This window comes from Athene noctua, chromosome 2 (assembly GCF_965140245.1).
Source record: "Athene noctua chromosome 2, bAthNoc1.hap1.1, whole genome shotgun sequence".
Classification (NCBI taxonomy): Eukaryota; Metazoa; Chordata; class Aves; order Strigiformes; family Strigidae; genus Athene; species Athene noctua.
In genome coordinates this window covers 124055991-124070611 of record NC_134038.1, presented here as the reverse complement: position 1 = coordinate 124070611, position 14621 = coordinate 124055991, and the positions used below count along the sequence as shown (strand labels likewise).

Below are 14621 nucleotides of genomic sequence, written 5' to 3'. Positions count from 1 at the left end.
GGCCAGGCAGATAAATTCGAACACTCACGTTTCCAACCACCTGCCTGCAAGTATATACAAGGCTGTTAAAATGTGACTATGCAAATACCTCTCTTTGCTTAGATTTCTTACAATAGATAGATCCCTTTTATGCAAACTCACCACCTGTGGTTGGCACAGTCTTCTTCCTGAAGAAGAAAAGATCTAACCTGAGTCCACCAGGCAGTGGGATTTAATGGGATCAATAGTCATGCTGAAATATGCATGATTGGGATTTTTTTTTTTTTATAACAATCTTAATTCTCTTAAATTCAGGGTTTTTTTAGAAATTTCATGCACTGGATGAGATAAAAGTGGCTGTAACCTCAGTCTGTGATTCTTACTGGATTTTTGGAAAGCCAAAAGCTCCTTATTTCTTGTAAGGCCTGTCAGAAGTCTGTTCGGAAAGGTTCAGAGTAAACAGGATTATAGCATACCAGTCTGTACCACTACTGATGAGATGAAATGGAGTTCAATTAAAGTGTCGGCACCCAACATTTTAATTTATGTATTCATTTGCTTATTTTTTTGGACGGAAGGATAAAGATTTCTGTGGAAACAAATTACAGCCTTCAGCATTGGCAGGAGTTAACTCCAAACACATTTCCTGATCACTCTGATTTGGCAGGTGCTTTTATGTGACTTTACCATCCTGGGAGCATAAACCTCTCACTGCTGGCAAGAGATTTTCCCCACCCCAGCACAAGATTAGCTTTGTCTTGAAAACTTTTTCTGTCCAGTGGATCTGAAGGACATGGCTAAGGCCATTATTGGAGTAAATGTTCAGCATATCCCCATATCTGTCTTTTAACTAGTCAGAATGACTTTGTAGATAAAACATAAAACTAACTCAATTATAAGCACTTTTCATACCAAAAGAGAAATGTGCTCTCAGGGGGGGCAAATCCATAGCAAAGTCAGCCTCAAATAAATGGCAAGAGGAACTGCTTGGCAAAGGTGCTGATTTGGAGCTAAACAGAAATATTACTGTCTGAAATCCAGACACTGCCTACCTGTGCCTGGGAGCTTATGCAGTGAGAGAGGGCAGAGAAGGTGCTTTACCTGCAGCGATCCTGGCTGTTGCAGGAGAAAGTTATCCCACCCAGCACAGCTCTGTTTCTGCCTCTTCATCCCTCCTCAGAGATTGTCCTGTTTATTCCAACTGACACCAATAGCTTGATGGTTATTTTCTGTGTGGTCCCCATTAGGTGGCTTCCCACAGTTGTGCTTTTAGATATTGGCCATCCCCCTTAGAAAGCCTCCTCCACTTGAGCCAAGAGGCACCTTAGCCACAGGAGACACCTTAGTGCACTTCCTCTCTTCCCTTAAAAATTAGTATTTATTTTTGATTGATTTTAGTCGAGGTTCCATGTTCTGTCTGAAAATGCCTACAACATCCCTCCTAACAAGAGATTGTGAAAAACACTTTGAATTTGGTGCTGCATGATTGCTTAACAGCTGGAGAGCCCATGTGAGTCCATTTCAAGCTGCAGGAACAGAGCCTTTATACCAGGCAACAAGGTGTGCTCTAATCCATACAGGGCTGGCAACACAGAAGACTGCCTGAGTTCGTGGCTGCCTGCAATTCCTTCTGTTGCATGTAGACGCAGGACAGTCATTGACCAGAGTAACCTGCTATTTCTCTGTATGTAACCCTTTACTTCTTTCTGGCATGGTTACACAAGGTCAGTGATTGTGTTTAGCATTGATTTCAATTAGTCTAGCAGGCCTTTAAAAAGGACGTAAAATTGAATCCAGCACACCAGGAAATCATCGTTATTGTGTCAGATTTGCAGTATGGGTTGTACTTTTAATTTGCAAATGTACAAGCTCACCAGTCTGCATTTCAACCATGCACTTAAAATCTGCAATGTTTAGAATACATTATAGGATATTGATCTGGAAACTGACAAGTATGTGATTTTTTCACACTTATCTGATGTTGGGTCTCACAGTTGTTTGTGTTCAAAGCCCATAAGAACAGTGCATTGACTGTTGAATTTCTGCTTTGAGAAACTTAGGTGCAGTCAACTTGTGTAAAGATTACGCATAACATTGGATGTTTAGGAAGACTTGTCTTCTTTAATGTTATAACATGAAAAAACGTTCTAGCTCATTTAAATGTGAACTACCTTGTGGCTAACAAATTTGATTAAGCAATGAAATCAGTTTTGTTTGTACATCTTGACAGCTGACAAAGTGAGTATATAAAGCATTTCTCTCAAATCTGTAAGCTGAGAAGTGTCTTAGGAAAGCAAGCATCTGAAATATATCCTAAAATGTCTGACAGTATACTCTAGAATTTCTGCTTAAATGAATGACTAAGATGCGTGAGAGCACACTTGGTGTTTTCATAATCCTTTACCAGGAATAGGTGCCTATTCTGTCAGTTCTGATGGTTTCTCAAGTAAAATTTCTCTATCTATACCTTTTACATGTTCCTTTATGCTGTCTAAAGTTAAAAGTATATTCTTGAGGAAAATGGGTGTCATGTGTGCATCTAAGGAACAGGGAGCAATCATGACATCCATTATTTTTCACAATCTACAGACTGAAAAATAGTAAAGTGTGAAAATATTTTTATTTCTCTTTCCTGGTAGATGTCCGTAGAAGAACAATTTATGAGTACCACAGGGTGGAGCTACAGATGTCAAAGATTACCAATCTCTCAGCTGTTGAAATGATACCTCTTCCAAGTAAGTAAAACATAACATGGGCAGGAGCCAGATCTGGGAAGGACTCCCCTCCCCCTCCCAGTAACACACACACAATATTAAATATTTTGTCTATCTGTGGACTTGGAGTCGTGGACATATTAATTTATCTTCTTTCAGATTTATTCCCAGATGGATGCTACATTATCCAGTGCATCCTCATGTATCTCAAGGTAGTTTATAGGTATATAGCTCCCAGTAGTTTTTGAATGAAATTTGTGCCAAACCATTTTTCAGAAGCATGATTATATTGCCTTTAAATTTGTTTCCTTGAGAAAAAAAAAAGAACAGTTTTCATGCTTGCGAGGCAAACACAAATTCTTCTTTGTGTTGGGCATCACATCGCGAAGGAATATCCCCAAACACATTTTGCAGTTCATATGCCTCTTTTGTCCAAGGTAAAACTACATTGCTTAGAAATCTCTTGGTTTAAACTGCCAGCTGTACTGCTCTGAAAAAAAACAGAAACAGTTATTTTCTTTTCTCTAATCCAATTATAGTTCTTGCACATTTTCATGCCAGCCTTATTATCTGCTTATATCTAAAGGTTAGCAACACCAAAGAACACTGGAGCCAGGGAGGAAGGAGATTTAAGGAAATACTTAATATTAAGCAAAAAGATTAAAATTTAGCAATGAAGCTAAATGAACAGATGTGGAAGTGGGAATAAATTTACAAATGGAATACAAATGGAATCCTACAGATAAAATATACCTTTGTGCATATGGTTATGCAATGTATTGTAATAGGCTGGTTTTGATGTCTTAGTTTGGACATGTGTGAACCTGTTGAGTCCCTAAATATGCATTATCAGAAGATGTGTGCTTCCTTTGTGCTTTTTAGGATAATTATTTGTGAGACTAATGTAATAATTTGTGTTTGTTTATCTACATCCCAGCTTGTCTCCAGTTTACCAGCTGTGGTCCCTGTGTCACTGCCCAGATTGGTTTCAACTGCAGCTGGTGCAGTAAACTCCAAAGGTAAAGAAAATGATTTTTCTTTTTTGTGTGGGTATGCAGCTGTGCTCAAGTGATATCCAAAAATATTGCCTATAGGTTATTCAGCAAAAAGGGTTGTTATATGTAGGCCTTATATACATACATTGACATGAACATAACCTTCAACTGTGATCACTAGCAACACATCATTGTCTCATTTCACTTCAGCAAATAAAATAGGCAAGAATAGTCAAAACAGTTGTTTTGGGAGTTAAGACCTTGTTCCTATTTCCTTAACCCTACTTTTAAGTCCTGTTGAATGAGAAGTAGAAATCATAATAAAATTTGTATTTTCTCCCTATATCGCTGCTTCATCAAAAATAACATAACCGCGTGGAGATGCAGGGTGGTAGTGTAACTATAAAGACATACACGTTCGGAAGGGTGTGGCGCGTCAGTGTGCATGGCAGTTCACACAGGCAGGGCGAGCGGACAGGGCCCAGTCCATCTCCTGAGTCTAGAACTTATCTGAGCTAGTTTCATATTGACCTCCACGAGTAGACTGAACTATGGTCTCCACTTGGGTCAAAACCACCGCCAGAAAGAACATGATGACCCAGATGGAGCTGCCACGCAAACATGCAGGTCCTGGGCTGCAGGGAGTGCCTGAGCCTGTCAGTCCTGTCAGAGGGCAGCAGTGACAGTACCTGTGTGCATTGCAATCAGCTGGATGACCTGCTCCGCCTGGTGGCAGAACTCAAAGAAGTTGAAAGATTAAGAAGTATTAGGGAGTATGAAAGGGAAATTGATTGGTGGAGTAGCACCTGGAGCAAACAGAGGCTCCAAAAGAGTCAGGTGATCCCTCACCCTCTTGCTGCCAGGCAGAAGGAGGGGACCTAAGAGATGGGGGAGGCTGGAAACAGGTCCCTGCTCAGGGAGGCAGGAAAATCCTCTCCTGACCTCCCTCACCTTCCATGGTGCCCCTTCACAATAGATATGGGGCCCTGGAGCTTTTGAATGAAGTAGAGAAGGATGAAGAAAATTACTAAAAGAAGGAGGAGGTTGAAGGTCCACCAAGGCTGGGTCGCTCTAGACCAGGTATTAAATCCAGTTCTAAAAAGAACCCCAGAGGAGTCATTGTAGTGGGTGACTCCATTCTGGGCCCAATATGCAGACCAGACCCACATCATAGGGAAGTCTGCTGCCTCCCTGGGGCCCAGGTGAAGGACCTCAAGGCAAAATTCCCCACTTTAGTGAGACCCAAGGACTACTACCCTCTCTTAGTTTTTCAGGTAAGTAGCAACAATATTACCAGGAGAAGTCCTAAATCAATGAAGAGAGATTTCAGGGCCTTGGGGAAACTGGTTAAGGGGTCGGGAGCACAAATTGTGTTCTCCTCCATCCCTTCAGTTGCAGGGATGGATGAAGAAGATTACAGGAGAACTCAACAGATGAACTTGTGGCTCCAGGACTGGTGTTACTGTCAGGGCTTCAGATATTTCAATCATGGGTTGGTATACAGGGCACCTAACCTTTTAGTATCAGATGGGATGCACGTGTCCCGGAGGGGGAGAATACTCTTGGGGCAAGAGTTAGCTGGGCTCACTGACAGAGCTTTAATCTAGATTTGAAGGGGGAAGGGGACAAAACGTCAGCCCATCTGAAGTGCATGTATACCAATACACAGCATGGGTAACAAACAGGAGGAGCTTGAAGCAATGATGAAACAGGAGAATTATGATGTAGTGGCTATTACAGAAACACGGTGGGATGTCTCCCATGACAGGAGTGCACCAGTTGATGGCTGCAAGCTCTTTAAGATGGACCGACAAGTAAGGAGAGGTGGTGGGGTGGTGCTGTATGTTAGGGACTGTTACTGTTATGATTGCTTTGAGCACAAGTGTAGTGAAGACAGGGTGGAGTGTCTTTGTGTTAGAACCAGGGGGAAGGCCAACAGGGCGGATGTTGTAGTAGGAGTCTACTATAGGCCACCCACCCAGGACAGAGAGGTGGATGAGATATTCTATAGGCACTTAGGAGAAATCTCACGATTGCTTGCCCTTGTTCTTGTGGGAGACTTTAACTTCCCAGACATCTGCTGAAAATACAACGCAGCAGAGCGGGACCAGTCCTGGAGATTCCTGGAATGTGTGGGACACAACTTCCTGACACAGCTGGTGAGTGAACCAACCAGAGAAGGTGCCCTGCTGGATCTCCTCTTTGTGAACAGAGAAGGACTGGTGGATGATGTGATGGTTGGAGGCTGACTAGGGCACGGCGATCATGAAATGATAGAGTTCTCTATTCTTACAGAACCCAGGAGAGGGGGCAACAGAACTGCCATCTCGGACTTCCAAAGGGCTGACTTTGTCTTATTTAGGCGCTTGCTTGACAGGATCCCTTTGGAGAAAATCCTGAAGGCTATAGGGGTCCAGGAAGGCTGGACACTTTAGGAAGAAAGTCTAAGTGGCACAGAAGCAGATTTTCCCCCAGATGCTGTAAGAGAAACCAGTGGCAGAGACCACCCCAGCTAAACAGGGAGCTTTGGCTGCAATTCAGGGAGAAAAGGAGAGTTTATGGCCTTTGGAAGAAGGACTCACAATGATTACAAAGATGCTATGAGGCTATGTAGGTCAGAAATCAGGAGGTCTAAAGCCCAGCTAGAAATTAATCTGGCTTCAGCAATCAAGGACAACAAGAAATGTCTCTATGTCAACAGCAAAAGAAAGACCAGGAAGAGCCTCCGTCCCCTGGTAGGAGAAAACATGGTAACAAGTGATGAGGAAAAGGCTAAGGTGCTTAATGCCTTCTTTGCCTCAGTCTTTAATAACAAGATTAGTTGTACTGAGGGAATCCAGCCTCCTCAGCCAGAAGACAGAGACTGGGAGAACAACCCCCCGGCAATCCAGGAGGAGACAGTCAGTGAGCTGCTGCATCACACAGACACACACAAGTCTATGGGACCAGATGGGATACACCCGAGGTTGCTGAAGGAGCTGGCTGGGGTGCTCGCCAAGCCGCTTTCCATCATTTACCAGCAGTCCTGGCTGACAGGGGAGGTCCTGACAGATTGGAAATTGGCCAGTGTGACGCCCGTGTATAAGAAGGGTCGGAAGGATGATCCGGGAATTACAGGCCTGTCAGCTTGGCTTCGGTGCCCGGGAAGCTGATGGAGCAGCTCATCCCGAGTACCATCATACAATACATGCAGGACAACCAGATGCTCAGGCCCAGTCAGCGTGGGTTTATGAAAGGCAGGTCCTGCTTGACAAACCTGATCTCCTTCTACGACAGGGCAACCTGTTTATTGGATAAGGGAAAGGCTGGGGATGTTGTTTACCTTGTCTTCAGTAAGGCCTTTGACACCGTTTCCCACAGCATTCTCCTGGCGAAACTGGCTGCTCGAGGCTTGGATGGGCACACACTTCGCTGGGTAAAGAACTGGCTGGATGGCCGGGCCCAGAGACTTGTGGTGAATGGAGTTAAATCCAGTTGGCGGCTGGTCACGAGTGGGCTGGGTTTTGGGGCCACTCCTGTTTAACATCTTTATTGATGATCTGGATGAGGGGATCGAGTGCACCCTCAGTCAGTTTGCAGATGACACCAGGTTGGGTGGGAGTGTTGATCTGCTCGAGGGTAGGGAGGCTCTGCAGAGAGACCTGGACAGGCTGGAGCCATGGGCTGAGGCCAACTGGAGGAGTTTCAATCAGGCCAAATGCCGGGGGCTGCTCTTGGACCACAACAACCCACAGCAGCGCTACAGGCTTGGGGAGGAGTGGCTGGAGAGCTGCCAGTCAGAGAGGGACCTGGGGGTGCTGATTGACAGCCGGCTGAACAGGAGCCAGCAGGGTGCCCAGGTGGCCAAGAAGGCCAATGGCATCCTGGCTTGTGTCAGCAATAGCGTGGCCAGCAGGGACAGGGAAGGGATCTGACCCCTGTCCTCGGCACTGGTGAGGCCGCACCTCGATTCCTGTGTTCAGTTTTGGGCCCCTCACCATGAAAAGGACATTGAATGACTCGAGCGTGTCCAGAGAAGGGCAACGAAGCTGGTGCAGGCTCTGGAGCACAGGTCGTATGGGGAGCGGCTGAGGGAACTGGGGGTGTTTAGTCTGGAGAAGAGGAGGCTGAGGGGAGACCTCATCGCCCTCTACAGCTACCTGAAAGGAGGGTGCAGAGAGCTGGGGATGAGCCTCTTTAACCAAGTAACAAGCGATAGGACAAGAGGAAATGGCCTCAAGTTGCGCCAAAGAAGGTTTAGTCTCTTTATTAGGAAGCATTTCTTTCCAGAAGGGGTTGTTAGGTGTTGGAATGGGCTGCCCAAGGCAGTGGTGGCGTCCCCATCCCTGGAGGTGTTTTAAAGAGTCGGGTTGACACAGCGCTGAGGGATATGGTGTAGTTGGGAACTGTCAGAGTTAGGTTAATGGTTGGACTAGGTGATCTTCAAGGTCTTTTCCAACCTAGGTGATTCTGTTTTCTTAACAGTAGGGAGACTGATATGTCCAAAGAGTCAGTCTTCTCTCTTTTAACCTGTCATTATACATATTGAGTACACTGGTTCTGCTCAGCTTCTCACTGCTGCATTGACAAGGACAGTCAAGTCAGTAGCAGCAGCAATTTAGACTCTGGAGCCGCTGGAGTACAAACAGCAAAATGGAAACTCTGCAGCTGCAGCTTTTCCAAAAAGTTCTTCACTCACTGATTTTCATTGACCTTCATAGCAAGAATGTATTTAACACCAGTTCTCTGACACAAAATGCAGTATCATAATGGGTATTTATTGTTGTTTTGTTTTTCAACCCCAGTGATTAGGTTCAGAAATGTTATGTATAAAATGGATGCATAATGAAAGGAGAAAAGGCTATTAGCATTCGAAAATAGTGCAATAATTTGACACCATGTTGAAGTACTGATAAATAGCTGATGAACATGGTATGGAATTAGGAACTTGGGGTGACTTTTATTATGTTTTCTTAAGATTCAACTCCTGTGGTAAGTAATTTGAAAAGTCACTCTGTTCTCTTGCAAAAAAACCCTCTTTTTAGTGGAACTGGAGCTAGATGAAATCACATCACAGAAAACATATCAAACATCTTCAAGAGTAAGGATACTTGTAGAAAACTGTTTCAAGCAAGCATGAATACATCTAGCTTGCTTTAGACAATTTCTTGGTTTCAAGCATTGCTTGATTCTCCTTCCATTAATAAATGTAGCACTGATTTCTTTTGGCTTTGGTTTGAGCAAGGTCTGTTGCTTTGTGGCCAGTGTTTTCATTTCTGTTTGGAAAAATTCAGTTATATGGTAAAGTTCAAACCTCTTATGAATCACAGAGAAACCTTGAGATCCTTTGTGGTTTTCTGTAGTTTGTGAAGAACTGTGTTTCCTGAGTTCTGGAATTGCTGGAAAATCTGCTTTGCTCACTGAGCCACAAATTCACTGTGGAGAACTAAAATTTTTATCCTCCACCTTTAGCAGGAAGCAACACAAGTCACGTAGTCACATTGTGTTCCCTTCCATGTATTTAGGTGAATTTGTGGCTGCCCCTTCACAACTGACAAGGTGTAGTTTACTGCTGAAAAATACCCGGTCTCAACACACCTATTTGTATTCAATTAAATTCTGCATGAAAAATTCTTGCTTTTCATTGTGCCTGTGAAGATCACACTGCAGTCAAAGATGAACCTACTGTGAGGCGGTCCTGCACTCTTTTCCAAAAACAGCTGGCTCCATGCTGTAGAAGATAGACTGAAAAGTTTTATTGCTGTTAATTAGCCCATTACTGACAGTAGTGAGACTGTCATTTCATACAGGCTGTGTTTGGACCTTGTTTGACTAGTAGCAAAAGCAGGAACTGGACTTAAATCTTTAAAAATGGATCCAGAAAAGCAAACTAAAACTAAGATTATGCCTCTACCTGGGAATTTCAGTCATACCATCCAATTTGCATCAGCCAGATTTAAGCAAATGAAACATTGTGTATAGAATCATAAAATAGTTCAAAATAGAAGGATCTACTAGAGGTCATTTAGTCTAACCTCCTGCTTAAATTAAGGCCAGCTGTAAGATCAGACCAGTTTGTTCATGATTTTGTTCAGCTGGATCTTGGAAACCTCCGAGGCTATGGTCCAGTCCCCTGAACTTCTGAATTTTATACTAGATTTTATGCCTTATTTTTTAAATTGTTATTTCCTTCGGAAACATGGCTTTGGTGATGATGTCTGCCTCAGACCCTGTTGCTTTTCTTGACCACTTTCCTCCAGCTTCTGAAATGAGCACCTTATTTCAACTAATTCATCTCTACAGAGAAACAGATCTGAAATAGTAAGTGGATACATACTTTGTGAAAAGAGGCAACTTGCTTTCCAAAATGTGAAGACTGAGCATTTGTTTAGTTAGCATACATTACACTGCAGGATCATTGCAATCAGTACTCATTCCTGTCTCAGCTTTGACAAATTTTCTGCTCCCTACCATTTCTGGATACTCTCACCTGCCTTCTAGACAAATGCCTCTTCTTTTACCTTGCTGTTCCTCAGCATGTTTATTCATTTTAGGGAGATACAAAAAAAGCCTTATTCCATTTTCAGTAGAGATGTCTGGATCACAGGAGAGCTCAGAATCATTTATTTCACAGTACCACACTGGTTTTGCTCCCCTCAAAAATAAATTCACTGTGTTAAAATGTTCTTTTTGCATGTGATGAAGAAGCACTTGCTCAACAAGAAAGCCTAACTGTCCTGATTAAAAATTATAAAGGATGGAAAGTTGTGAGTTCTTTCATCACAGTGCTCCAGCTTTTTCTGTGTGTTACTTCTCTTCAGTCATCAGCCTTGTAAATCAACCTAGACTTTTATCTCCTGTTGTGATATACATTTCTCTCTGGCAACAGAATAAAATCTCCTTGGAAAAACAAGGGCAAAGCATTACATGAAGTATTAACTTAGACATTTCAGAAATGCCCAGAGTGCAAAGAAAATTAATATTTTCGGTCCACTTTCAAATCAGTACTCATAGGATTTTTTAAAGTAAACAGATGCTTAGGAGTAATGCCTGAGTAGTGCTTCTGGGTTGCAAAGCTGACTGGACACACTGGTTAGGGAGGTGAGAAGCCAAAAGCTGTCTCTCTTGGTTGGGAGCAAAGCCCAGAGTGGAGAAGGCAATTAGCCTTTGCTGCAGAAGCCTGAAGAAGGCTTTGAACTTCCAGTGTCATAATAATCTGCCCTAGTCCTCTGATTTCTGCAGAGGGATAATGTCTGTCTGCTCACAAGGAGACTGTTAGGGAGCAGTGAGGGTCAGATATGGCTGTAGCAGACAATGATGTTCCTTCTGTGGAGCCAGAGTAGCTCTTTGGTACTCTAAAGTGCGATCTCCCAGAGCAAACCGACTTCCATGTGGGTAATAAGAAAACACGTATCCAGGGGGAAGCAAAACTCTATACCAATTCTACAACCACTTTTTCTCAACAAGTTATGACCCTATTTTGCTAGAGGAACTTTACTACCAAGAACAACATCTTGTCTATTTTTTTCCTCGCATAAAATTTAAACTGTATGTTGAATCATTCACACAACGAAGTACAGTTGTTGGAAAAGCAGCAAGTTTATATAAAACCTGTAACTGCAGAAGAAAGATTGACCAGCAGAGCCATTGCAGAATAACTGTACTCCCCCATGTGGGCAATCTGTATTGGAATGAAAATAACTTTATTCTACAACAGTATGTTGTTTCTTACCTGTAACTTCAGCCCAGCTGATGTGCAAACAATGCAATCTTCAGAAAGGCAGGTTCTTGTAGGTGATTCAGAACAAAATCCTCTATTCCTGTCACTCTCTACAAGCTTAAATCACAGTTTCCCATTTCATAAGGGATCATCAAACTATCCACTCTAAAATCCGATATGACGTATGTCATACAGTTTCATCATGACTAAAGCAAACCACATTATTTTCTTTTGACTTCAGCAGATGGAGGATCACCCTAGGAGCTACTTTTTTTTGAACTATGTATATTCCATAACTGTTCGATAAGTAAAACTGTTCAATAAGTAAAAGAGACTAACTAAAAATTTGTAAGCTAAGATGGTATTGTAGCTTCTCCTACACAAGGATCTATGTCTGTAAAATGACAGAAACACTTTGCATCTGTCTCATAGTAGTCACCTGTGGCTGAAACTTGGATTATTTGCCCTTCATTATCTCTGACTTCCCAGCATGTAAAAGCTGGGAGAATTCTTTAATGTTAGATCTATTTATATAATCTTTTCATGCTTCTGTAATGTATACTCTAGGCACTTGGTACAGCCTGCATGTTAGAGATGTCATTTTCTAGGAAAGTTTTTGGAAGCTTTAAGAAACTTTGCTGTTATTCTATAGGTTAAATTTGTACAACTTGCTTGCAATACTGAAATACTGAGTTCCCTTGGAAATATCTTAAATTAGTTTCCAATAAATAAATTGTATTTTTTAATTTTAAAAGAGTTGGCACTGAAATAGAAGAGAAATATGATGGTTAAATGATCAAGGAATTTTTAAAAGCCATCTTTATACAAAGTTTTGGAAATATTTATGTTCAGATTCTGTGGATATGTTTTTGTTTTGATGAACTTCAGGAAAGTCTCAGATTTTGACAGTGGGTTGATAGTGATATTTCAAGTGAGTTCAGAAATAAGCAGACAAAGAGCACACTCTTGCGATTTGTGAATGCTGGACACTCAGGTTTTCAATGTGTCTCATGCTTCACTTCATTAACACAGGAGAAAAGCATCTCCCAATCCTTGTAACATCCCTCAGTTTTAGCATAGTACTGTCATCCCAACACTGGAGATAGGGAACTGGAGTACTGAAGGACTAAGGGCAAGAGCTGCAAACACTTTAGGTGATAGTTTTATTCAGCTGCCACTGTTGGTACCTATATTCAAATTTTAAATCCTCATAACTGGCTGCCTTATGCCAAGGGTACTTAAAAGCCTAAATGCTAGATCCCCAAGGATGTTTTGCTGGCTGACTCACTTAGGTTCTAAGGGAAGTTATGCAGGATAGGAGAGCAGTACCAGAAGTACATTTTCACCAAACTCTGGACTTAAGTATCTAAGACCAAAAAGGTCTCTAGGGATCACACACTGTATGAGGAAATACCTACAGCTGCCCGAGTCTAAGCAGGGCTCAGAAGTGAAGTCCCTGAGCCCCATGAAGCTCTCATTATATGTGCCCTTTACACAACAACGGTCTCACAATGATCAGAGAATCCCCGGAGGCACAGGAGGTAAGGGAACTGGGTCCTCTGAACACAAGGCACCCCTTAAGGGTGGCCCATTAGATGTCTAGGTGCTTAAACCTGAGCACTAAAACTCATACCCCCTTGCATGGCTCCAGCTCAGTGCATCTTCCCTATCATCAGGCAGTGGCTGCCTGAAGATTTAGGGTCTTCGTTTCACTGTATTTCACTGCTGTCCAGGCAGCCCTGCTGGGGGCTTTTCCAGGTCTACAAAAGAGATTCAGCTTTGGGAATGCCAATTCACAAAAGGATCTTGCTCATGTTAAGTGCTTAAATGCACTTTTATCCTTGAGAGTCTCTGTTTTCCAGACTATGCATTGAATAATCTGGTTTGAAATCATATCACTTTATGTATTGATCCATGGAGTGCAAACAGCCAGTTTGAAAAGGGCCTTGGAGCAGACTGCACAAATCACGTGTTGGACTTTCTGTGTGTAGTGATGAGCCAGGACACTCCCTGCACTCTAGGCAGAGTTATTCTGCCTGTGTGCATGCATAAACTCTTAAAACAATCCTGAGCTAAAAAGACGAAAGAATCCCATTTGTGATACATTTCACTTCAATGCTTAATCCTGTATGCCAGCAACAGCACTAGTTGAAAAGGTTATGGCTTGTTTTTATGGAATGTATTCTGAGCAAAGTGAAAAATCAGAAATGTGTCTGGGAATAGTAGCAATAATGTGTTTTAAATCTTAATGTTTCTAATCTTTTATTATGATAATCTCTGTTCCTATCTAAGCAGGTAATAAAGAAATGAGTTGTTTTTCGTGCCATACTGATTAGCTGGAAAGTGAGGAAGGGAAAATCTTTAGGCACTTGCTCTTTCCTAAGAAAACATTTTACAGTTGAAATATGAAGTGACAGTTTTCCATGGTGCCCTTACGGTAAATGAGATAAAAAAGTGTTACCTATTGTTTGTCTTCTGAACTTCTGGGCTTGCAATGTCTTGTTTCTTCCTTTAGAAAGAAATTGGAAACATATTTAGTTAACTTTCAGATCTGAGTTTATGTCTGGAAATTTTTGATATCAGGAAGAAAAAGGGTTAGGGTTTTTGTTTGTTCATTGTTCTGTATGTCCCATCTGACAAGATCTATCTTCATAGAAACTGTGTTGAATTAAATATCGTAGTATAAGTAACAGTTTTATGTAATCTTAAATATTTATTGGCTGAGCAAAGCACCACCCATACAGAATTAGGAAAAAAAAGCACAAAAATAAATATCACGCTATCTAACTACATAAAGCCATTTATAAAAGAAAATCATTAAATCCAAATAAGAAACACAGTATCTTTCTCTATACATACCTGATTGTTTGGTATCTACATTTCCCTGATCTTTTATTTGATAGCTGACACCATAGCAAAGGTTGTAGATTCCATTACGGAGCAGGGAAACGCAATGGATGAGATCAGGTCCAAAACCACTCATCATCTGAGAGTGCAGATACATTAGCTTAATTGTGCAGTGAACATCTGTTGTGGCATGCTTTGGTCTAAGCCCTTCAGTTTATTTTACCAAAACTATGAAGTTCTTAAAAAAAAAAAAATCCTGAAATCTGGAAATTTTAAATTCAGATGTTACAAACACACTCCACAAAAACTCTGGAAGTTCTTCTTATGCAAAGATATTACAATGAAGGCATAGAACTGAAGTTGCCATTGGTTTGATGGGTGAGATAA

General features: G+C 41.9%; 1 protein-coding gene across 2 annotated transcripts in view; it reads left to right on the top strand.

Moving 5' to 3' along the window:
* Window positions 1-14621, top strand: part of PLXDC2 (plexin domain containing 2) — a 279425-nt gene that overhangs the window by 215962 nt on the left and 48842 nt on the right. For both annotated transcript variants that reach the window (XM_074900172.1, XM_074900174.1), the window contains exons 8-9: window positions 2619-2714; window positions 3631-3712. In XM_074900172.1, coding sequence (XP_074756273.1) covers window positions 2619-2714; window positions 3631-3712 — 178 coding nt within the window. The remainder of the gene's footprint in view (window positions 1-2618; window positions 2715-3630; window positions 3713-14621) is intronic.